Raw genomic sequence first — 26,260 nt, 5'->3', positions numbered from 1 at the left:
TAGTGTCACATTATTTTCTATGTAAAGTACTTTAGACTCAATATCTTGAGAACACAGATAGTGAAGCGCAGTCAAAAATAATCAGCCTTTAATCTAATAAGACAGCCTCTTACTTTCACTGCTCCCAGAAACCCAAATGACAAAATAAACGCAGGTATGGGTATGCTGATGGCTAGGAGCCTTCATTTGTACAAGGTGGAATAAGTATAGTAACTGAATAAACTAGTTTTGAAACTTAATGAAACCTAATATCAATATTTTCTCATTACTAAAGAGTAACCTGTACATACACATGATAGGTTTTCATTAGCTGTACCTCAAAGCCAGAAAATAAATCTTAGTGAGAAGGTGGCTAGAGAATGATGGTTCCTGGACACAGACTACTCCCATGTAGACTGGGGTTTCAAATGATCAAATTATACTCCTGGTTGCATCTCCACTTATCTTTCACGTAACTATAACATCTATATATCACTTAACTATAAAATGTAAAAACAATGCTATACAAAATCATCAAAATATATTATGCTTAATCAATACCACTTTGGTAAGAATGAGAACAATCCTTATTGTTATTGTTATTGATGGACAGTGTCCCCACAAGATAAATATGTGGCAGTGTATGCCTGTGCTGGAATATATCCAACACTGTGTAGGAACAGGTAAGACTATATTCATGTGTGCCAGTGCAATTATACTGAAATTTTAAGAGTGGATCCTACACTGCAGTAAATACTGTGTGTCAGGGATGAATAATAACAATTTGACAATAGGAAAAACAGGCTATTGAAAAAAAACACAATTCTACACCTTTATTTAGAACCGTAACCTTAAAAAGAGCATCAAATTCCAGTTCAATTACCATTTGTTTGTTTGATTTTTTTTTATTATTAATTTAAAGCATACAAAATTCAAACTGACTGGAGCAACTGCTTGAGGTTACGGAATTGAGAGTAATCCAAAGATTTTGGTTGCTAATCCACATATAGAGAATCATAAAGCTTTCTTAACTATTAAGACTCATAAATGGACAAATTAAGAACTGCATATCATGACCAATAAACAGTTTTACTCACATTAAAGATAAATTTAAATCACAAAAGTTAATTACTGTCAAATGTCAATTGTCACAAAAGCTGCACTGTAGGACTAGCTAGTGAATTCCAGGGGAAACCCATGACTCATAACATGCACACTGTTCACATACACAATATACCGTATTTGGCAATTTATCAATCCATTTCATGTGAAAACACCAAAAATGTAGTAATTGCAGAAAATAAAAATCAACAATAACTTACTTCACAGACAGTCCCTTCCAAGTAACTGGGAAACTCTTCAGTGATATGAGTAAACTTTTTTTTATCCTACTTTCACAAGTAGATTAAAATTCTGGAGTCCAATAGCATACCCATGAGAGCACTGCTGAGCTAGCTTCTATATTTGTATTTATTCCAAATAAGAACATTAAGATATTGTGTTTCAGGATTTCATTTTGTGAATGCAGGTTATGACATCCAGCAGCCTCTGAACTTTAACAGCCAAGTAACCATCTGCCAAAAGAGTATTGTGTTTCAGACTGTCTGGTAGTAACAATTATATTTTGATACTGTTTAAAACACAGGGAGCACTCAGAGGGCTTACAGTTTTGTTAAAAAAAAAAAAACAACAACAAAAAAAAAAAAAAAAAAAAAAAAAAACTGTAGACAGATATGTTATTTCTGGGTATCTTCTATTTCAGAAACAAAATGAGTTCTAAGGATTTTAGGACTCTGGATAATAAGGCATCATACACATTGCAAATGCACTTTAAGTTTTAAGTGTCAGTTTTAATGGGTTTTGATGGTTTCAAAAGGTTTTACCAGAGAAACCATGCTTGTTATTTTCTTAAAACAAACACTGAAGTGACACAGACACATATTCATAATTATACACACAATTATTAATGGAATTTTGTGTGTAATTTAATGCTGTATAAGCATTTTGTTTGTTTAGAACACAAATGGAAATATAACCATTATACATATGACAGTTGAAGGAACCATGATTTTAAAACTAGAGTCATCAATAATTTGAATAATATCTTGAGATTTATGAGCTGCTTTGATATAACTACAAAGTGACTAAACATGGGGAAAGAACTGTACTTGCACAACAGTGTCCACTGCTCTTTAGTGAAATAATAACATCTGTGATGTGTGACCCTATGACAGGACACCAGGTTGAAGAAGCATGATATTCTACACGAGGATGTTGTCTCTATGGCAATGTTTCCACTATGACCGTGTTGCCAATTAGGGAAGAAATACAGCACATCAAGCAAAAACACATGACCAAATGTAGCTTGCTCATTATGCTGGGGGAACATTAATAGGGCTATATAAGTAGCCCTGTTGGCACTGAGGCTCCAGCAGTCACGAGGTAAGGGTGAGGAAATATCTCGTATTTTATTGTAACCCTGAGTAAATCAGCCTTCTTCACATTGTTTCAAATTCTTGAATTGTGCTGTTTAAATATTTTATTATGATTTTTTTCAGGTCTCATAATCAATCAGCCATTTTCCTACTGCCATTTAATTTACTTGGAATTAAAAAAAAAGGTATGTTAATGCATGTAACTGTATTTCATTGTGTAGTTGTGTAGTCCATTGTGCAGCTTTGAGAACATTTTGTGTTTAGTTTATATATTTCTACTTAATATTTTTTTGAAAGTATAACACAACACACAAAATACTGAATATTAGATGAAGACTACATGAAGTACTAATGTGAACATACCACAGAAATTACATATCAAAATTGACTCCACAGTAAAGCCTCACCATGGGGGATGGAGAAATGGAGTGCTTTGGTCCAGCGGCCGTTTACCTCCGCAAACCAGAAAGGGAGAGGATTGAGGCCCAGAACAAACCTTTTGATGCTAAAACAGCATATTTTGTGTCTGAGCCCAAGGAGATGTACCTCAAGGGGACACTAAAGAGTAAAGAGGGGGGTAAAGCCACTGTTGACACACTGTGTGGCAAAGTAAGTGAAAAAATTCTTCTGATTCTGAATGTAACCACCAAGGATATTTCATGTTTAGTTGTGTGTTTTTATGCATAAAGGTCATAGGCCACCCAGCTTGGTAGAATTTACCATGTGACCACATTGGTTTAAAGTGAATAAACACTTGAAAAATGTAAACATTTAATCATAATTTCTTTGGGTGGCTTAATTACATTTGCATAGCACTGCAGAGTTAAATTTCTTTATGAGATGGAGCCATGTTAATGTTCAAATGTAACTCTATAATTATTAATTTAAGATTATATTGTAATTCATGATTATGCATGTATGCATACCTAAAGCTAAAATGAATTTAGCTTTAAGTTTCTAGTATTCAAATCAGATAAGCAGCCCTTTCACCTATGCAGTGTGATTATAGCCTAAAATAACTTATTTAATCATTTTCTTTTCACAGACACTCACAGTTAAGGAAGATGAAATATTTCCAATGAATCCACCAAAATTTGACAAAATAGAGGACATGGCTATGATGACCCACCTCAATGAGCCTGCCGTGCTGTATAACCTCAAAGAGCGTTATGCAGCATGGATGATCTACGTAAGTTAACAATTATTAAATTGTATGACTGGTAAATAAGGTTATACTAACATGAATATAAATATCATGAGTAAATGCAAATACTCCCATTTACTCCTTCAGACCTACTCAGGGCTGTTCTGCGTCACTGTGAACCCCTACAAGTGGCTCCCAGTATATGATACAATCGTTGTGGTCGGATACAGAGGGAAAAAAAGAATTGAAGCCCCGCCCCACATCTTCTCCATCTCTGATAACGCCTATCAGTTCATGCTCACGGGTATGACGATGTTTGACATCTGTATTAAAAACCGTGTCCTCGGTGATGCAACAGAAACGTACTCACCATATCATTGTGGGTTTGCTGGTTCAAGCCTTGATGCTGCTACAGCCCTCTGTGACCAGAGGTCCACAGGAGCAAAACTGGCACACCCCTCTGTGGGTGTGGCGGATGGCATTCCTCTGTGCCCTGTCATTCACAGCAAGATTAGCCAGTAGCGGCAGTCTGTGCACTTGCACTTGCTGAAGAGAGCAGTTAGTGCTTTCCTCTGAGTCAGTTCAGCTGTCCTTTGTTGCAGTATGGACGGCAGTTTGAAAAATGTTTGGCTTCATGTCTCAGAGAAAATATGTGTTTACCACACCCTCCATTTTGTATGAGAGGACAAGGCTAGATAGCTGATCAGTGAGTGGGAATTTGCATAACGACTAAAAGCTGGGAGAAAAATGGGATGTTTTCTTAAAAACAAATATTACTCCAGTCTCACAGATATTGCTCATCACATATAACAATTCTCAATACTTCTTTAGATCGTGAAAACCAATCCGTCCTGATCACGTAAGTGCAAACCTGCCTTCAACTTGCCTTAAAAACACTGTTTTGTGTATGATAACTCAGCTGATAACCACAAGAAGAGTGGGTGCAGATGCACTGATGGTTGATCTTAATATTACCTATTAAACAAAACATTCGATAGAGCACATAGAACATATACAACAGATTTAACATTACTAATGTAAGACTGTGATTTAGATGTAATGATGTTAGGCACCTATTGTATTCTGACATACATAAGTTATGCTAACTATCCTCAGTGGAGAATCTGGTGCAGGAAAAACTGTGAATACCAAACGTGTCATTCAGTATTTTGCAATAATTGCCATGACTGGACAGAAGAAGGCCGAGCCTGCTGCTGGCAAAATGCAGGTAACAATCATTATTGCCTATATATGATTAATCAGTCATAGGATTCCTGTCATTAACCATAGTTCTTCTTCATAGGGATCGCTGGAGGACCAAATCATTGCAGCCAACCCTCTGCTGGAGGCTTATGGTAATGCCAAGACTGTGAGGAATGACAACTCCTCTCGTTTTGTAAGTGCAGTGTACAATTCACAGAATATATTGAATAATCAAAATAGACAAATGTGGGTTGCACTAATTTACAAACATTTTGAACTTCCAGGGTAAATTCATAAGAATTCATTTTGGGCAAACTGGCAAGTTGGCCTCAGCTGATATTGAAACCTGTAAGTTTTTCACAGTGGTGCATTCTTCTATTAAGCATAATTTTATCTTCAAATTCATGAATGCATGTGTTAAATAAGCATAATAATATATATGTGAATTAGAGTTTGTTGTAGAATTAGGATGGGAAAACTAAACAAATATATATATCATGCATCCATGGAATAAATATTTTATCTTCTCTATTCCCTTTAGTCTATGCCTGAGGGGTTCATAATTTGATCTACTTGTTTTCTCTTTGAAATAAAGCCACAAAAAACAGTGAAATAAATTTCATCAAAACAGAATGAATAATAATACATATGTATGAACAGATTTACTGGAAAAGTCGAGAGTCACTTTCCAACTATCTGCTGAGAGGAGCTACCACATTTTCTACCAGCTCATGACTGGACACAAACCAGAACTGCTTGGTATGGAATCTATGACTTATTGTTACCATGTTTTACAATAAGTATAACTGTAAGACTCATCAAGCTGATTTTATTTTACCTTTCACTCAGAGGCGCTGCTCATCACCACCAACCCCTATGACTACCCTATGATCAGCCAGGGTGAAGTCACAGTTAAGAGCATCAATGATGTGGAGGAATTCATTGCCACAGATGTAAGTACAACTTCACTAAACTTGTATGACTTTTTAAATTATGCCTGATCTTAATTTGTCCTCCACTCCTTTTCACCATGCAGACTGCTATTGACATTCTGGGCTTCACTGCTGATGAGAAAACAGGCATCTACAAGCTGACTGGAGCTGTGATGCATCATGGCAACATGAAGTTCAAGCAGAAGCAGAGAGAGGAGCAGGCTGAGCCTGATGGCACTGAGGGTAAATATGAGAAATTGTCAGGTTTATTGGGCCATATTACTGTGCATGTCAACCGTTTTAAATGAATAACACTACAATCTTTCACACTTCAGTGGCTGATAAAATCGCCTACCTCTTGGGCCTGAACTCAGCTGACATGCTGAAAGCTTTGTGCTTCCCCAGAGTGAAGGTCGGAAATGAGTTTGTGACCAAAGGCCAGACTGTGCCACAGGTAATGGGTTAATATTTACCATTAAAAGAGGAAATAATGTTAGAACAGAGAACCAAAAAAACTGTATAAATTTTCCAGGTCAACAACGCTGTCATGGCCCTTTGCAAGTCTATCTATGAAAAAATGTTTTTGTGGATGGTTGTGCGTATCAACGAAATGTTGGACACAAAACAGCAAAGGCAGTTTTTCATTGGTGTACTGGACATTGCTGGATTTGAGATCTTCGATGTAAGTGTGCACTATTTGCATTCCACAGTATGTATAACATTTACCATGCAATAATTAGTACACTAATGCTAACCACTTTATGATAATACAGTTTAACAGCTTGGAGCAGCTGTGCATTAATTTCACAAATGAGAAACTGCAACAATTCTTCAACCACCACATGTTTGTGCTGGAACAAGAGGAGTACAAGAAAGAAGGAATTGAGTGGGAGTTCATTGACTTTGGTATGGACCTGGCTGCTTGTATTGAACTTATTGAGAAGGTACGTGGTTTAGAGAAGTTGAGATTTGGACTAACTTGGCTTATTTGGTATGTCAGTACCTAGTGAAATATCTACATAGGCAGCATTTTTTTTAAATCATCAAATAAATCTCCCTGACACAAAGGCATTCTCACTTCTTAAATACCTTTAAAATGCTTCATTATAGTATTGAGATATTATAATATTGCCAGTGCATAATGTGTATTTATAGATTAGCATGCTAGCTGCTTCAGTTGCCTTGGCTATTAAAGGCTTCAGGAAACACAGAAGCTTACAAGGAATTGTGGCCTACTCATTGGAAATGAAAATTGTATTCCAACTGAGGCTCTGACCCAAACTGATCAAGCCTAGCAGATCAGTAACAAAATTGCAATTAAATGGTTTAATAATTTGGACAAAGATCCTGAAATCTGCAGTTTCAACTTAACGTGTCAACTGTTATCTTTGAAATCAGTAAATTGGATGATGATCACTTGAGTAATACCACAAAGGTTCCAAGTTCCAACTGCTAATCCAGTCATTTATTCAAAATGTAAAATCTGCCACCAACAGCCAATGGGAATTTTCTCCATCCTTGAAGAGGAGTGCATGTTCCCCAAGGCTACAGACATGTCCTTCAAGAACAAGCTCCATGACCAGCATCTTGGCAAAAGTAATGTCTTCCAAAAACCAAGACCTGCTAAGGGCAAGGCAGAGGCCCACTTCTCCCTGGTGCACTATGCCGGCACTGTGGACTACAACATTTCTGGCTGGCTGGACAAGAACAAGGACCCCCTGAATGACTCTGTTGTCCAGCTATACCAGAAGGCAGCAAATAAACTCCTGAGTCTCCTGTATGCAGCTCATGCATCTGCTGAAGGTAGGGTCATGGTTAGGAGTGAAGTGATTCAATTAAGGCTATGTACCTTGTAAGCCCACATTTCTGCTTTATTTTAAAATTAAAAAAAACAAAGAATTAGACATGACTATTTGTTTCATAATAAATGCACAAAGTTGTTACTATTATATTACATCTTATTTGGAGCTAATCAAAAATGGGTAATGGGTGACAGTGTTAAGAATAAGGAAAATTCCAGATATTCTTGTAGTAATCTTGAATATCTGAAATAGTATAAATGTATACAATATCAATGCAAGTAACAAATACCTTCAAACACATACCACAAGATTACAGAGATGCTAATTGTAGCATCATTATTCTAAAAGATTATGATTGTCAGTAGATGCTGAATGGACAAAAAATTATGATGCATCTGTTTGAAATCTTTAGGTAACAAGCAAAAAAAGTAAAGTCAATTATTTTTAATTGTCTACCAAACAGCTGAAGGTGGTGGTAAGAAGGGCAAGAAGAAGGGTGGTTCCTTCCAGACTGTGTCTGCTCTGTTCAGGGTAGGAACACGTTTATAGTGAAACATGTACATAAGAGGACCAACACTAAAATTGTAATTATAACAAAACATTACCAAAATATATTGTTTATCAGATGTTGTCAACAATGTCAAACTCCACAGGAGAACTTGGGCAAGCTGATGACCAACTTAAGGAGCACACACCCTCATTTTGTGCGCTGCTTGATTCCAAATGAGAGCAAGACTCCAGGTATGTACTCTTATTATTTCTTGGAATTCTAAATCTACTACAAATATTGTAATATTGACCTGGCCCTTCTAGGTCTGATGGAGAATTTCCTGGTTATCCACCAGCTGAGATGTAATGGTGTGCTGGAGGGAATCAGAATCTGCAGAAAGGGATTCCCCAGCAGAATCCTCTACGGTGACTTCAAGCAAAGGTAATTTCTTTAGTGTTTAGTTTTAATATTACTATAAATTGACTGTGCTGCCGCAAAGACTAACATATCCATTTAAAAACAGGTACAAAGTCTTGAATGCTAGTGTCATCCCAGAGGGACAGTTCATTGACAACAAGAAAGCTTCAGAGAAACTCTTGGGCTCCATTGATGTGGACCACACCCAGTACAAGTTTGGACACACTAAGGTTTCATCCCTTTTCTGAAAAAAAATAAAAAAAATTGGAACTACTACATTATAAATACACATTTCATAAAACATTCTCACATAAGAATATAGCATGTAGAAACATATAACATGGACAATCAATCAATGATTAAGGCTTTGAACAAGATTCAGATTTTCAATACAGTGCTTGCAGTTTAACAGAAAAAGTATTAAACTTTTTTGCCTTAACAAATTTAATCATATGTGTTTAAAAATCACATTTTGACTGCAAAACATGTGGATGTTCAAAAACATACTACAATACAGCCCTTGATCTTATATCGGTAGGTGTTCTTCAAAGCTGGTCTGCTTGGTACCCTTGAGGAGATGCGTGATGATAAATTAGCAATTCTAGTGACTATGACTCAAGCTCTGTGCCGTGGCTTCCTCATGAGGAGGGAGTTTGTCAAGATGATGGAAAGACGGTATAGTTTACATAAACTAAAACATAATTAAACACAAAAGGCACTGGAAAATAATAAGTATAAAAGCTTCTGTACATGTGTACTTATGGAACTGATCTGGGTCATGTTACTTATGGTTCTGATCTGGGTCATGTGCAATTCTAGAGAGTCCATCTATTCTATCCAGTACAACATACGTTCATTCATGAATGTGAAACACTGGCCATGGATGAAGCTGTACTTCAAGATCAAGCCTCTTCTGAAGAGTGCAGAGACTGAGAAGGAAATGGCTGCCATGAAAGATAATTTTGAGAAGATGAAGGAAGATCTGGCAAAGGCACTGGCCAAGAAAAAAGAGCTTGAGGAGAAGATGGTGTCTCTTCTGCAGGAGAAAAATGACCTGCAACTGCAAGTGGCATCTGTAAGTGCTTAAAATACACAGTTCGACATGCCTTTGTAGACTCTACAGGAAAAAAGCCTTTAACAAATCCATTTAAAAAAACAGGAAACAGAAAACCTCTCTGATGCTGAGGAAAGGTGTGAGGGGCTCATCAAGAGCAAGATCCAGCTTGAGGCCAAACTCAAAGAGACAAATGAAAGACTGGAAGATGAGGAGGAAATCAATGCTGAGCTGACTGCCAAGAAGAGGAAACTGGAGGATGAGTGCTCTGAGCTGAAGAAGGACATTGATGATCTAGAACTCACCTTGGCTAAAGTGGAGAAGGAGAAACATGCCACTGAGAACAAGGTTTGTTTATTATATTACATGGTAATGTATTTGTCCCTTTTACAAAATTGCAGAGAATGACTATAACATTTGAAACATTTGATATTATACAGGTCAAGAATTTGACTGAAGAGATGACCTCTCAAGATGAAAGCATTGCCAAGCTCACTAAAGAGAAGAAAGCCCTCCAAGAGGCCCACCAGCAGACCCTTGATGATCTCCAGGCAGAGGAAGATAAAGTCAACACCCTGACTAAAGCCAAGAGCAAGCTTGAACAACAAGTGGATGATGTAAGAATTTGACAAGCACAATCTTTGGTTTATTTACAATATTGCAATGGTTTAACAGATGTCCTGGTTTAATGTCCTGGTGTTGCGTTCTCAACTGTTCTGGTTTTCATCAAATTTAGCTTGAAGGTTCACTGGAACAAGAGAAGAAACTCCGTATGGACCTTGAGAGAGCAAAGAGGAAGCTTGAGGGTGACCTGAAACTGGCCCAGGAATCCATAATGGACCTGGAGAATGACAAGCAGCAGTCTGATGAGAAGATCAAAAAGTATGCAGAATCTCACAAAATAAATGAAAACAAAATCTAGTTTGCCTTTGAATACAAATGTCTAAATTATGAATCCATTATTATATAACAGGAAGGACTTTGAAATAAGCCAACTTTTGAGCAAGATAGAAGATGAACAGTCAATGGGTGCCCAGCTTCAAAAGAAGATTAAAGAGCTTCAGGTGATTTCTTAGTGCAAAAGACGGACATTTTATTTAAAATATCTGAAACAGAAACCTATAAAATCTAAAACCTACTTTTCAGGCTCGCATTGAGGAGCTGGAAGAGGAAATTGAGGCTGAGCGTGCAGCTCGCGCTAAAGTTGAGAAGCAGAGAGCTGATCTCTCCAGGGAACTTGAAGAGATCAGTGAGAGGCTTGAGGAAGCTGGTGGTGCCACTTCTGCTCAGATTGAGATGAACAAGAAGCGTGAGGCTGAGTTCCAGAAGCTGCGTCGTGACCTGGAAGAGTCCACTCTGCAGCATGAAGCCACAGCTGCTGCCCTCCGCAAGAAACAAGCTGACAGTGTTGCTGAGCTTGGAGAGCAGATCGACAACCTTCAGCGGGTCAAACAGAAGCTGGAGAAGGAGAAGAGTGAATATAAAATGGAGATTGATGACCTCTCTAGTAACATGGAGGCTGTGGCAAAATCAAAGGTGTGTTTATTTAACATTAGGACAAAAAATGTCATGGTTCTAAAATTATAGGAAATTTGTACAGTAGTTGATTCCATGTTTTAGCATGAACCCAGGATACAAGATGAAATCTTGCTCAAAATCTACTGTTTGAAAGGCAAGAGAGTATCTCAGCCTATACTTTCACACACAACTTACACAAAGGTAAATTGTTTTTCTTCAATAAAACTTTTGCATTGTATAAACCTGAATCTATTTCCAGGCAAACCTAGAAAAGATGTGCCGCACCCTAGAGGACCAGCTAAGTGAATTCAAAGCTAAGAATGATGAACATGTTCGTCAACTGAATGATATAAGTGCACAAAAAGCACGACTTCAGACTGAGAATGGTAAATAGTCATAAAGTTTGGACAGTGCAAAAAGTTACAAGTATACTCTTGATTTTCCACAGCATAATTTATCCACTTCTCTTCCAAGGTGAATTTAGCCGTCAGCTAGAGGAGAAAGAAGCACTTGTTTCCCAGTTAACTAGGGGAAAACAAGCATATACACAGCAGATTGAAGAGCTCAAGAGACAAATTGAAGAAGAAGTCAAGGTATTGTTAGGACTACATTATTCAGTATCATTGGAATATATACCTTTTAACAACTGAGCAGCAATCCAGTAACAAATGTACTTACATTTTCTGAATTTGCTAGGCAAAGAATGCTCTGGCTCATGCTGTCCAATCATCTCGTCATGACTGTGACCTGCTCAGAGAGCAGTTTGAGGAAGAGCAGGAGGCCAAGGCTGAGCTGCAGCGTGGAATGTCCAAGGCCAACAGTGAGGTGGCTCAGTGGAGAACCAAATATGAGACCGATGCCATCCAGCGTACTGAGGAGCTTGAAGAGGCTAAGTAATTGAATTCAATTAACAGTACACTACATAACAAAGTATGCTAAATTGACCTAATCACTGCAAGTTCTTAAAAAAGCATGTAAGTGCATCACGCAATTATCCTTAGGAAAAAACTCGCTCAGCGTCTCCAAGATGCAGAAGAATCCATTGAAGCAGTGAATTCTAAATGCGCCTCTCTGGAGAAAACCAAGCAGAGACTACAGGGTGAAGTGGAGGACCTCATGATTGATGTCGAGAGAGCCAATGCATTAGCTGCCAACCTTGACAAAAAGCAGAGGAACTTTGATAAGGTCAAAATTCTGTCAGCTGAAAATAGTCCATGAAGCCATGCTGAGTTGTTGAGTTAGAATAGAATCTAATTTTCCTTCACACTTTCAGGTCTTGGCAGAATGGAAGCAGAAGTATGAGGAAACCCAAGCTGAACTAGAAGGGGCTCAGAAAGAATCTCGATCTCTCAGCACTGAGCTTTTTAAGATGAAGAACTCATATGAGGAATGTCTAGACCAGCTGGAGACTCTGAAGAGAGAAAACAAGAATCTGCAGCGTATGTTACTCAGAAATAAGCACACTCATTTCAAAAGAGTTAAGAAACTTGTATTAAATGAAGCACGTTTAAGTTCATTTCTATCTTGCTCTCATTTGTTTGTATATTTCAAAATAATGAAAAGTTTCATGAAATGGATAACATTCAAGTGAAATTCTGTTTTCCTCTGACCAAAATCTGTGGATTTTTACCTCCCCCTCAGAGGAAATTTCTGACCTGACTGAACAGATTGGGGAGACTGGAAAGACTATCCATGAGCTGGAGAAAGCAAAGAAGACAGTGGAGACTGAAAAATCAGAAATCCAGACTGCTCTTGAGGAAGCTGAGGTAACATTGTACACAACTTTACCATGTTTAAAGTTAACTTGGTCTTTAGTAAATGATTTAACATTTGACATCATTCTTCAGGGTACACTCGAACATGAAGAGTCCAAGATTCTTCGTATACAGCTTGAGCTCAACCAGGTCAAAAGTGAGATTGACAGGAAACTTGCTGAGAAGGATGAAGAGATCGAGCAGATCAAGAGAAACAGCCAGAGGGTGATTGAGTCCATGCAGAGCACCCTGGATGCTGAGGTCAGGAGCAGGAATGATGCCCTGAGAGTCAAGAAGAAGATGGAGGGAGATCTGAATGAGATGGAGATTCAGCTGAGCCATGCCAACCGCCAGGCTGCAGAAGCCCACAAACAGCTCAGGAACGTCCAAGGACAGCTCAAGGTGCATCTCAATTTTTGTTACATCTATGTTTAGATGTCTCTTAAAATGAGGCTACGTCTTGATGAGGCTAAGTGATCTGACTTAGGATGGCTTTTAATAATGAATACTTTCACAATAGGATGCCCAATTACACCTGGATGAGGCTCTCAGAGGACAGGAAGACATGAAGGAGCAGGTTGCCATGGTGGAGCGCAGGAATAACCTGATGCTGTCAGAACTTGAAGAGCTGAGAGCTGCACTGGAACAGACAGAGAGAGGCCGCAAAGTGGCTGAGCAAGAGTTGGTTGATGCGAGTGAGCGTGTGGCACTGCTGCACTCTCAGGTTAGTTGTTTTAGCTTTTAATATGGTTGTTCCACTGTTACTGTCTGCTAAATGACATTAATGTTTTTTAATTAATAGAATACCAGTCTAATTAATACCAAGAAGAAACTTGAGGCTGATCTAGTACAGATTCAAGCTGAGGTGGACGATACAATCCAGGAAGCAAGAAATGCTGAAGAGAAGGCCAAGAAGGCTATTACCGATGTATGTGTCAAATTAAATACCCACACTTTTTTACCCACTCAAACTATGATTGATTGAAGACATAATCAATTGCCTGATTCATACAATAGGCTGCCATGATGGCAGAGGAGCTGAAGAAAGAGCAGGACACCAGTGCTCATCTGGAGAGGATGAAGAAGAACCTTGAGGTCACAGTCAAAGATCTGCAGCACCGTCTGGATGAGGCTGAGAGTCTTGCCATGAAGGGTGGAAAGAAGCAGCTCCAGAAACTGGAGTCTAGAGTATGCTGCACTCTTTATACCCTGAAGAACCAGTGAATTTGCTCACATACCTTTTAGTTTACCAGTTCAGTTCTTATATTGTTCAAATTTTAATTTGTTTCTGTTCTAGGTGCGTGAGTTGGAGGCTGAGGTTGAGGCTGAGCAGAGACGCAGTGCTGAAGCTGTTAAAGGAGTGCGCAAATATGAAAGGAGAGTAAAGGAGCTGACCTACCAGGTATCAATATAAACTGTAATGCTTTGATTCAGTATGGTTACAAACCAAACAAAAGCTGAGCCATGGTGTCTCTATCTAGACTGAGGAGGACAAGAAGAATGTGACAAGACTGCAAGATCTTGTGGACAAGCTACAGCTGAAAGTGAAGGCCTATAAGAGACAGGCTGAGGAAGCTGTAAGTTTTCCACTGGGTCACAGGCACTGTGCATTTACTATATGCATGATATTACACTTAACTGCACCCTGATAATATGAATCAATTTTACACCATATTACCAGCTCTAACTGGGGTCATGATTGATTTTTTACCAGGAGGAGCAGGCCAACACTCATCTGTCCAGGTTCAGGAAGGTGCAGCATGAGATGGAGGAAGCTCAGGAGCGTGCCGACATCGCTGAGTCACAGGTCAACAAACTCAGAGCCAAGAGCAGAGATGTTGGAAAGGTAAATGCTATGCATTCAAAGAAATGTACTCTAGCATAGAATTTGTTTAATTTACAAAATTATGAAATGCTTACAAGATATACTACCTCAATCAAATATTACCATTTTGTAAGTTTTAAGTATGATAATAGACTAAAATTAAATGAAATTTTAAAAATTAGCAAGTCGTAAGAATTATATAAAGTTCCTAAATTAAGAAATTTCATAAGAGCAACAATAACGATAATAATAATAATAGTAATTCATTTTAGGGAAAAGAAGTGGCTGAATAAAGGATGAAGACCATATGGGACAACAACTAATCGTATAATATGTATTTCTTGTTAAACGTCCAAAGTATGGATACAATAAAACTCAGTTTCATTACACTCAAGTGTGCTCATTTGTTCAGACTACAATGGACAGATTAGGTTAAATGCAGATTAGGTTTTACATGTGAAAAAAAAAGTATGGCTACACGTGATAAAATACAAAATGTAGGCAATTAACCCATGTATAGTTTTTGTTACTTAAAAATCCTTACTTTAAAAAATACACACACACATCTTTTTTTCAATTTTATATCTGTATTTATAATGCAAAAATAAATTAAAGAGGACATACTTGGCCAAAACCAAGCACCATTTGACTCAATATTTGGTGATCACTTGGTGAAGTCAAGGACACATTCCAGTGCAATTTATTAAAATTTCTTTCTTAATCAGACAACGCTCAGGATGCTCCCAGTGTCTGTAGTGGGACTAAGAATGTCTCAGTATGTGCATCTGACATTTCAGTCATAAGTTTGATGACTTGGTGACAACTTACATTCTTCCTTAGAGAAAGGTCAAGGTTGTCTAAAAGGAGGGAACACTCCAACAAGTCTTATATCCTAATAAAGAGTGGAATAAATTTTTTCACTGTATGTTTTTCAGACATAAAAAATAGCCTATAAAACCATGTCATTGTCACAAATATTACATTGCAGACCATAATCTCCAATATTTCATTCATTTGAATAAGACCGTCTAGATGATAAATGGTATTGTAGCAATCAACTATTTTTATAGTTTTAGGTGTTTTATAGTTTTATGATTTCTGATCTTCAACTTCAAGTCTTCAATAGAACAGTTCACTGACTCTTGTGAGGTATAAATATTATCCTCACAAATTTACAGAATTGCATCTTCTTGTGCCTACATTTCCTTCTTTGTCAGATAAAACTCTTCCAAGACCTTTGGAACAGTGTTCCAGTGACATATGAGAGCTTTTCCATGACTAATCTGAGCTCTACGCTACATCCTTATGCCAAGGTACATTAAAGAGATTGAGCTCATCGTAAGACCTAAACAATGTCTGCACTCCTGAAAATGATACCCTTCACATAACAAGCACCCACTCAAGTGAAATGTTGCCACAAATCATATACTAAGACACTTCTTGGTGGTTTATTTTCAAAATGCTATTTAGCACAGTACTAACTGGAAAAATTATTTTATATTATTCTCAAATGTATTCCTTAGTGAGGCCAAATGGAGGTCAAGAGCTTAAAATCTTAAACATTACAGCATCAAGCATCTATAATAAATCATTACAATATACACATACCCCTTTGTGTAAATTGTGTATATTGTCTTTGGTATTGACATGATTGAAAACAGAATTTTGCCTTCATGGAATTTTTGAAGTATGTACACGTGAAGTATGCAAAAAATTCACAACTAAAACGCATGCCCAAATACAGCAAGTCGGTTTTCCTGAGTAAAATTTCTCTCTCTACAAGAAGCTTCATCTGTCTATATAAATGCCACCTTAGACTCCCAACACTGACAAGACTAGGTAAGTTATAATGGAAATACCTATGTTCTAACACTCCTATTTAAAATTATGCTGCTGTCTGAAATGTAGCCAAAAGGTCATTTAATGAAAAATTGTTAAGTGAAAACTAAGTTGAATCTCCCTTTCACAATCTCCAACCTGCAACACATTTTCTCCACAAAATTTCCTCAACAATAGCTCATAAAGGGTCAGACTTATTAAGCATTTTGTATGTGCTAAGATAATTTATCAAAGAAGCCCGTGGAGACAAGGTCACATCTGAGTTTTAGTGCTAAAACTGTCAACAGAAAGAGAATATTTCAGCAGTGAATTACTAGTACTAATAAAGTCATATAGACTGCCAAGTCATGTTATATTGTCATTACTTAATTAAATTAATTAAGAATTACAAATACTGAGGAACAAGCCCATTCCTGGCCTTACAAAACCTTTGCCATTTGTTTCATTCCAGCATATGGTGACAAGATATGCAGGCATTTTGCAGTCTGCTCTTTCCTTTACATTGTCAACATTTCTGAGGCCAGTGATGTGTCTAGTGGGATATTATGTAGTTTCAAGAGATATTATCTATAGCAGAGGTATGTTTTTGTGTATATGAAGTTTAGCAAAATATTGTGTTGAGTATATAGAAAATAATTAGAATTGTGGTTAACATGCATTCTTTACAATTAATAGAATTCAAGGGATTGAATATTCCATGAAGTTATCACCATCAGACAGTGTGGTTATGTGTGTGGTGAGATGAGAGGTAAAAAAAAAAAAAGCCCTGTTCTGAAAAAGCTCTCACTACTCAATCACTATTCAATCAAAAAATCACTATCCAAATGTGGGAACATTGTGAAATAGTTTGTCAGTCCAAAATACTCCCATGTTCTCCCCCTCCTACAGTTTCACAATCACCTCTGTTCCAGCCCTCGTGGAAGGCATTGTCTGCAATCGCAAACACATTGTATTATTGTTGGCAAGTGAATAAATAACTCTTAGACAATTAGAAAATAGTCTTCCTCTAAACAGTAAAACAAATCTTTAGGCTGTCGCTTGCAGTTCGTTGAACAGGAGTTGAGAGGTCATCTTTTTCATATCGCTAATGATTCGTATTCTTCAGACCATAAACCCCAAGAGGGAGTCATGTAGAGAGTCGTGACTACACACAGCAGTCACAGACAAACTCAAAGGTCAATGTCCGCACAATAGCTAGGTTCACTAATGTAATCTGGACTATAGATGGGAGTCATGTTTATGCCTCCATTTCTTGCTGATGAAACCTTGTTCTGGATAAATCTTATATTAGGGATCTCTGGAATGTTTGCTCGCTTCTTAGTAAATCTGTGTGACAGCCCGAATGCTGCAGGATGAGAGCAGGACGCATAGACCTCGTTGACGTAGACAGACATGTATTGAAAAAGACGGAAGACAAAGACACTCACATATAACGTAAACAATGAACACTGACATAGTGAAAGTGGACACGAATACGTTTAACATTAACACTGTGAACATTAACAGGCACGGAAACGACACGAAGAAAGGCAATGACCGACCGCGCTGCACACACTGAAGGGGGTTTAAATACACAAAGACAAAACACTAACCAGGTGCAGGTGTGTGCAGGCGTGGTTACAAATCCACTAAACAAACAAGACCCTCCCACTGCACGCCACGGACCAAACCACGTGACTCGTGGGAGAAGAGCGTTCCGTGAAAATCTGAGCCAAAAAGTCAGAAAGCAACTTTGGATTAATAATAGTGGTGCAATTTAACAGTACAAGTCATGTGTTTACGATAATCTGCATTATTAAACTTTATATTTACAGACTCTAGATGCATGTGAATTAATGTGTCAATTAAGCAATAGAACATGATAGGGAGTGTGTTGTTGCAAATAACGTCATGGTCATGATTTGGTCGCAGACATGAGCCAAAGGGAACAATTAGAACACATTGTAAAAAATACACAGAATAAGATGTATAATATCCCATACCATTAGAACTCCATTAGAGCTTTACATAGGTGTCTGCTTATTGTCTTCAATACAGCAGCCACTACATCGAGCTCTTCTCAGGGGTCATCATCTGTATCTCATTGAATTAAGCCCACAACAACTCCAACAGTGAAGTCTGGCATCCCACACTCACCCTCCTCCAAGCTCACTTTTAAACCAAGCCATACCTCTTTAATCACTATGACAAACATAACCCATAAAAATCCATCATGACCTTCCCAGGGTCTAAGCACACTACTACCATTAATGCGTACTCAGTGCTGCTAGTTCCACGTGCATTTGACCTACTTTATCAGCAAATATTTTCCAACACAACAGACTGGTCCAAGCCTCCCCATTGACTTAAGATGACACTATTAATGCCTGCTCCATGCCACCGGTCCCATCTGGATCTGCCAGTTTACACACAGACACAACCACCTCAGCCACTCAACCTTTATGGGGGCTTCTTTCTGGCATTACATAGATGCAGTGGTAGCTCAGAGGTTAAGGTACTTGACTAGTCATCAGGTCATTGGTTCAAGCCAAATGGCCACTGTCACGGGAGGCTGATCCACTCGTAGTGGGAATCACGCCACTTTCCATCCTTGCTCCCAATCCCTGGAGTATTAATTGGGTGCACCTGTCCTTGCACCTGTCCTCACTAATGAAGTGTCTATTTAACACCCACAGGTGCCTGAAGACAGTGCTGCACATTAGCAGACTAATCCCCAGCATAAGCAGGTTATTGTCGCTGTGTTGCCTTCAAGACGAGGACTACCTTGGATAACATATGTGTGTTTTGTGCATCAGCTATTGCATTAACTATGGATAATAAAATGCACTTCCCCGCAACCCTGCCTCTTACTTTCTCCAAGCTGCCACTGTTGGGCTCCTGAGTAAGGCCCTTAACCTTCAATTTCCCAATTTCCCAATCTGTCAAAATTGTTCGTCGGCTTGGATAAAAGCATTAGGCAAATGTAGACTCTATGAATATGACTCTTTTAAAAATACAGTACAACAGCTTGAATTAAATTAATTTATAGACACACCACCAGCTTTATTAGAAACATTTGTTAATTACAGATATTGTACATATATAATGAAAAGCTATAGCATATCTGTTGACATGGATAAGTTGTGTTAGCCACACTACAGACAACCACACAACTGCTGATGGCTGGATAGTTTAATTCTCAACCAAGCAGTGACACTGACACATAAAAACTCTATTAACTCATTTCACAATTCCACTACAATACTACTACATCAGTGTCACAACTGGGTTGAAAGTGGTCCAACACACAAATAAAATCCAGTCAGCACTGGTTCTGCAGTCATCTGAAGGGAAGCTAACACAAACTGAACAGAGTGGCTGACAAGGCAATGGATATGTGGACATTTACCGTAATTGTTATAAGGACAGAAGTCTACCATATTGAATGAATTGGCATGTTTGAGCAGGCTGTTAGGACCAACATGTTTGTACATCACACAGTATTAAATGCAAGTGACATCTCAGAAGGACAAATTTACAAGGTGAAAGCTGCAGAGAAAGTTTTGGGCTCCAATGATGTGTACCACACTCATTACAAGTTTGGACTCATCAAAGTCTAAAGAATTCTTAATATTAATAAATTTACTATATGGTGAAATTATTTGCTTGATTAGTTTTATTAACCTGACAAAATTAGCTAATCTTCCAATAAGTCTGATGCTGAGGAATAATTCTCTTAGAATAAAGATGAGGATGGAAAGACACCTGAATGAAATGGTGATTCAACTGAGCCATTCTAACCATCAGATTGCTGAGGTCCAGAAACAGCCCAGGAAAGGACAGGTCAAGGTATTATGTACATAATATTTTACTATCCTATCTCTTAGACCTTCTGGGATTAAGTAACAGTTCTGACTATTCTTGATGATGCTCTTGAGGAAATCAAAATCCTGATACAGGTCTGTGAGCTGAAGAGAGAGGTTGAGGCTGAGCAAAGACACAGTGCTGCTGTTGTTTAAGGAGTACACAAATAAAAAAGGAGGGTAAACTATTTACATACCAGGTTTGAACACATTGCATCTTACATGCTGTACCTAATAATCAGAACTTAAAAACACCTACCTGTAACGGCCCGAGTGCCGTCGGGCGAGGAGCAGGACGCGCAGACTCCATCGACGTAGACAAACATTTATTAACAAACAAAGAAGACAACAGCACTGTAAATGGTGAACATGCAGGTGAATATGCGTAACATTGACGATGTGAACACAAACAAAGGCAACATGAACATGATCAATAACCGACAACCCTGCACACACCAGCAGGGGTTTAAATACATATAGACAAACACTAAACCATGTGCAGGTGTGTGCTAACAAGGAAGGTGTGTTTAAAAACAAGACACATACAATGACTACCCACTGCACGCGGCGGGCCAAACCATGTGACTAGTGGGGAGAGGAGCAGTCCATGACAGAAACCCCCCCAAGGGGCATGGCTCCCTACGCGTCCATCCCGGGACTGCGTACCCCAGGCCTCCGTGTATACATACACACAAACACATACATCAAATGGCAAAACCTGGTGCCCACCCAACACAAGGCAGGCAAGGAACCACCAACAAGAGAGACCTCCCAGTATGAGGGAGAAAGGCAGAGTTTGTGCCTCTCTCAGGGTAGTCCGGTTGTGCTCCTTGGTGGGTCCTTCTGCTCCAAAGGTGTGGCTACGACTTTCAGCAGTTGGACCAAAGGTGCAGCCAATTTGTTCAGCAGCAGGTCCAGAGGCGTGGCTAGGTCGTTCAGCAGCAACCACTTTTTTGGAGGGACCCAGCCTGCACATACAACATATAGCACCCACCTGCACTGTGGGGGGCACACTCAACAACAAACAAACGTGCCTGCTAACACAAACAAGGCGCGGATACACAAACAGATACGCCTATATTCACACGCACAAAAGGCGCAGTAATGCAGCGCCCACTGAGAGCGCAGGCGCTGGAGGCGTGTCCTTGGCCCCACTGGACACGCAAAGGTGCACGTCTGCCCCAGCTACGAACGTGCTACTTCCCTTCACGGTCATCCTCCAGCCACCATGGAGTGCCCCAGAGGCAGTCCACCTCCTGGGCTTTGGGCGGACCCTTCCAGTATTCCTGGCATGTCCGCAGAAGAGAAAGAACCTGGGCTTTATCCTCACCAACCAGGGACCAAGCCGGCTCACCAAACCGCCTTCAACACGGTCCTTGCAGAGCCCCGCGATCCTGGCTCGGTAGCTCTAGGCCCCCCTAAGAAATTCCAGGGGGCGTTCCCCTCCTCCTTTGGAGTGGCCGCAAACACCTGTTGCAGTCCTCTCCCCAATATCCAGGGATCCCGGCAGCAGTTTGAGACGTGTCTAAGCACTTCCCTCTAGGAGGTCCTGGCATCCTGTGGTGGTCGGTTATTCTGTAACGGCCCGAGTGCCACAGGGCGAGGAGCAGGATGCACAGACTCCATCGACGTAGACAAACATTTATTAACAAAGACGACAACGGCACTCACATATAACCTAAAGGCGAATATGTGTAACATTGACGATGTGAACACAAAGGCAACATGATCAACAACCGACAAACTGCACACACCAGCAGGGATTTAAATACATACAGACAAACACTAAACCATGTGGGAAGAGGAGCAGTCCATGACACTACCAAATATCTGAGCAAGATTGATTAATATTTAAAGGCACAGACCATGAAAGACAAGAAGCATGTGACAAAAGAACAATTGTCGGCAATCTTCCACTGAAAGTGAAGGCCTATCATAGAAAAGCTGAGGAAACTGTAGGCTTACTAATTATTGATAGTAAAACCTTCTTCAACAAGGTGATTTAAAAAGAAATAAAATTAAACCAACCAAATTCACATTGGTCCAGTTTCTGAGTACAATTAATAATGTAGAAATCTTTAATAATGTACTTAATAAATGAATTCCAGAAAGCACTAAAGTCCAAGTGTACAGATATTCATATGGTTCCTAATATTCTGTCAGACCCCTGTAGTTATAAAGTGCAAAACCAATAATCCAGAATAACACTATTATAATGCTATTACTGTTATATAGTGTGAGGAAACTAATGTGAGACGTTGTATAAACACTGATACTGATGTAACAATAAGATACCAAGATGATACTTCTGAGATGCTACAAATAAGATTGCTTGAAGTATACAATTGGACATAAAAATGCATGTCAGACTGTACCTTATTTACACATCAAACTGATTTTTTGGTTCGCTTCATTAATTAATTCTAGATGGACAAAATTCAAACTCTGCGGCCTCCATACCTAGTGGCTTAATTGTGGTTTAGAGCTGATACAACTATCAGGCACAGCAGGGATTTTTTTCATATCTTAGTATGACTGTTGGATCAAACTGACAGGTTTATTTAAAAATAAATAATCTAATCTAATACACCTTCCTCTAATCTTCATACACTCCTGAAGGCCTTGATTAACTGGATGAGGTGTGGAACTAATATTAAATTAGGGCTAGAAATAACCTTTGAAAGGTGTTAGATCTCACAGACTGGAGCTGGGTGACTGTGGCCTGTATTCTCTAACTGTATGTCTACAAGATACGTGTTTTTAAAATAATAGCTGGTGAGTATTATTTTGGGGTTATTCTGCCTCTACAAAAGGCAGCAGCAAAGAGATGAACTCTTTCATTTAGCTTGGAAAAAGCAGGCACTATGGTATCTGTCACAGGAGAGCATCACAGACATCATAGACAAGATTTTCTTTCTACTTAAACTACCTGCTATTACTGGCACGTTCATGACTTACATACATACAAAATTTTTTGGTCAAAATACTTCTTCATAATAGGTAAACCAGAACAGTCAAAATCAACAAAACACTGGCATATAAATAAAGAGTAGCATTAATAATAGGGAAACAAATGTTTATGTTGCAGATATTCATCTAGATCCATGACATGCATGAGAATTCTCCAAGAAACAAGCAGCCATGCTGAATAACTTGTATTTCTAAAATATTCACCATTAAAAAGTACTTACATCAGTAAAAGTACTTACATCAGAATCTTATGTGCTCTGGTTTGCTTCAATTGTGTGCAGCTGTGGAGGTCGATTTGGTTATGACAGCCACAGATTCTCGTGTTGTTCAGTAACCATGTCACAATGAGGCTCAAACACTTGTGCCAAACAGTGATGCTGTGAGATCATTCCTATAAACAAGAAGGTATGAGTATTTTATCTTCTTCAAAGGCTGCCAAACAGATGGCTATCAAGTATCACTCTTTTATTAAAGTCATAAAGCCTTCTTCTAGTCTAGATAGGCCTATTCTAAAATAAACTGACCTCTGGACACATACTTTTTCCTCAGATACAAATAGTGTACACTTTTAACAAAGAAAGTGTAAAAGCTCTGGGTGGAGAAGTACAACTCTTCTTGTTGGAGAAGAGGTTCCTGACCTCCTCCAACAATGCCACTCTAATAAAGAGTCCTGTTCAAGTATTTTAATTTATTATTCAACCAAAATAGCCAAATGAGCCAAATAATACACTCAATTGTGTTATTTCTCAAAGGGGTATTTTCTCATTTGTTTCACTGATCAACACTTGGTAAAAATACAATTGTGATGAGCGAATATGGGGCGGAAGCATTCACTGAGAAGAGCAAGATTTATTAGGGGAAAATCCAAAATCAGACTCATAATCACAGTCCAGGGTCATAGAGCCAACACAGAGAGAATGGGAATACATAATAAAAAGGAACACAAACACAAAAAGGGAAGCAGGCTACAACAAAATAATGAACACAAGCAGCGATATCAACAAACAACTAACAGAAATGAGGCACAGATTAACAATGACCAGCAAACTAAGACAGAAAATAGAGGGTATATATACACACAGACTAATGTGTGCTAACAAGGAACAGGTGATATAAATGAGAGGCAGAGAAAACAAAACTAAGGAACATAATAATAACAAAGAAAAAAACAAAAACAAAGCAAAGAAAAACAATTAAATAAAGCAAGGTAACCAAGGAGACAGGATGCTAAGAGGGACCAATCATGACTGCAATTTTGAAAGTACAGAAAAAGAGCCATTGTTAGAAGACTTCACACCCTGACATATCACAAATACAAGCCTAAACTAAAGTGACATTTACCTGACTCTTTTATCCAAAGTGACTTACAATTATGACTGAGTACAACCTGAGCAACTGAGCATTGCTCAGGGGCCCAGTGGCAACTTGACAGTGGTGAGGCTTAAACCAGCAACCTTCTGACTACAATTCAAGGACCTTAACCACTGAGCTACCACTACCCATTTCATTAAGCCTTCATTGAAGTTTCCTTCAAATATTTATTTTGGTGGACGTTTGGCCTAAGATCAGCCTTGCTTCAAATGTATGCAAATGTTGAGTTCCATTTGATTAAGACAGCTACAGATTTTCAGGTTGTTTAGTAACCATGTTACATCGAGGTTCAAACACTTGTGCCAAGCATTGATACTATGAGCCTAAGGTATACTGCAAATAAATGCTTGACGTGAGCATGATAATCACTGGTATTATTTTTGGTTTCGCAGGGTCACAGCACTTTAGCATCATATAAAGGAATCAAATTTTTGCAATATTTTTCCAGCACTGTCCTCAGGGACCCCCACACAGTTCACATTTTTGCTCTATCCCACCTGTTCTAAGCATACTGTTAGACTCTGGCCATGCTGAATAAAACTGTCAAATGTTTCTACCAGGAACATGTCCCTGGCCTCAGCTAGAAGGTGTGTTAAAGTCCTGAAAAGCTATGACAAACACTAAGAAATAATGAATGAGTTTAGTTTTAATAAAAGAATGGCTACTGACTGATAAGACTATAGGTCAAAGTGTTCTTTTGCATCTACAGTTTATATTAATAATCATGTAGACAATCTACCTAAGTAACAGTCACAAATGGTGAAATTAGTAATTATTATTATTATTATTATTATTATTATTATTATTATTATGTTATTATTATGCTATTGCATTATTACATTATGATGCTATAGCATTTCAGATCCCCCAAAATGCCCAGATAGTGCTGATTATGCTAGGATATGAAAGATTTTTCTGTCATTCTAAAATCTCAGCGTCTGCCCAGTTTTGATTTCTGATGGTTGCAGATTATTAGGCTTAGATTTTAAAAGGGGTGCATGATTAAATATGCAGAGATAATGGTGAGGACTTGTTTCTCTCTTTATTACAGCAAATTAAATAGTTAAATTGGGTTGATTAGTGTAATCTGCTTTGAAAAGAGTGGAATACAGATCAATGGAATCCAAAACTTGGTGTCTGCCTATAATAAACTAGTTATTTTTGACCAGTGTGTGGTTCCTGTCAAGACAACCAAATTGAGACTAATGTTACATTAGGAGAAAAACATATTTTGTGTTCACAAGAACATGTCCAAATAACAAGCTGTTAAAATAACTATAGTTTGTATGAATTAGATAAGTTCTTTAACATTAAAACAGCAGCAGCCAGCTTGAATAATTATACAATACATTTCTATAGTTACTCACTGACACTTTTACTGCTTTTTCAGGAGGAGGACCAGCATCAGGACTGCAACTTTATACCAGTGACCTTTGGCTACTCCCACACAGCCAAACTAGCAGCTCCTTTTAAGACAGTCAGCTAAACAGGTTGCAACCTACTTCATCAGTAAAAGGGATAATATCTAAATTTCAAAATAGCAGGACAAACTCCATGATTGGGAGGAGAACTGAGTGTGCTGACATCTGTTTATCTGTGATTTATAATTGTCACCATTCCCCACTTAAAGGTGTTGTGGTTCTCATGGAGCTGTGTGTCATGTTGTTCTGTGTTTTCATTTGTTG

The 26,260-nt window shown here is 38.5% G+C and overlaps 1 protein-coding gene across 1 annotated transcript; it reads left to right on the top strand.

Annotated features, from left to right (window-relative positions):
* Positions 1 to 2,240: 2,240 nt before the first annotated feature.
* On the top strand, positions 2,241 to 14,942 carry LOC113583818 (myosin heavy chain, fast skeletal muscle-like). Its single transcript, XM_081705868.1, has 41 exons — positions 2,241 to 2,421; positions 2,538 to 2,599; positions 2,811 to 3,023; positions 3,460 to 3,603; positions 3,706 to 3,862; positions 4,390 to 4,417; positions 4,675 to 4,786; positions 4,862 to 4,954; positions 5,046 to 5,109; positions 5,422 to 5,520; positions 5,611 to 5,714; positions 5,798 to 5,936; positions 6,029 to 6,147; positions 6,226 to 6,375; positions 6,467 to 6,637; positions 7,190 to 7,496; positions 7,959 to 8,026; positions 8,149 to 8,236; positions 8,309 to 8,426; positions 8,509 to 8,632; positions 8,941 to 9,077; positions 9,222 to 9,477; positions 9,562 to 9,804; positions 9,897 to 10,073; positions 10,193 to 10,338; positions 10,430 to 10,520; positions 10,603 to 10,992; positions 11,234 to 11,360; positions 11,449 to 11,567; positions 11,671 to 11,867; positions 11,976 to 12,159; positions 12,248 to 12,413; positions 12,616 to 12,740; positions 12,822 to 13,130; positions 13,249 to 13,452; positions 13,531 to 13,656; positions 13,746 to 13,916; positions 14,026 to 14,130; positions 14,210 to 14,305; positions 14,443 to 14,574; positions 14,826 to 14,942. Exons 3-41 carry the CDS (start codon positions 2,823 to 2,825, stop codon positions 14,844 to 14,846), a joined length of 5,808 nt encoding a protein of 1,935 aa, XP_081561994.1. The 5' UTR covers positions 2,241 to 2,421; positions 2,538 to 2,599; positions 2,811 to 2,822; the 3' UTR covers positions 14,847 to 14,942.
* The last annotated feature ends 11,318 nt before the right edge of the window (positions 14,943 to 26,260 follow it).

Source organism: Electrophorus electricus, chromosome 22 (assembly GCF_041902795.1).
Source record: "Electrophorus electricus isolate QZ-2024a chromosome 22, ASM4190279v1, whole genome shotgun sequence".
NCBI lineage: Eukaryota > Metazoa > Chordata > Actinopteri > Gymnotiformes > Gymnotidae > Electrophorus > Electrophorus electricus.
This window is presented reverse-complemented; position numbering and strand designations above follow the sequence as displayed.

Coding starts and splice junctions, on each gene's coding strand:
- LOC113583818 (XM_081705868.1), top strand. CDS start 2,823: ATGGGGGATGGAGAAATGGAGTGCTTTGGTCCAGCGGCCGTTTACCTC. Junction 8,633..8,940: donor ACAAGTTTGGACACACTAAG/GTTTCATCCCTT, acceptor TTATATCGGTAG/GTGTTCTTCAAAGCTGGTCT. Junction 9,805..9,896: donor AACATGCCACTGAGAACAAG/GTTTGTTTATTA, acceptor GATATTATACAG/GTCAAGAATTTGACTGAAGA.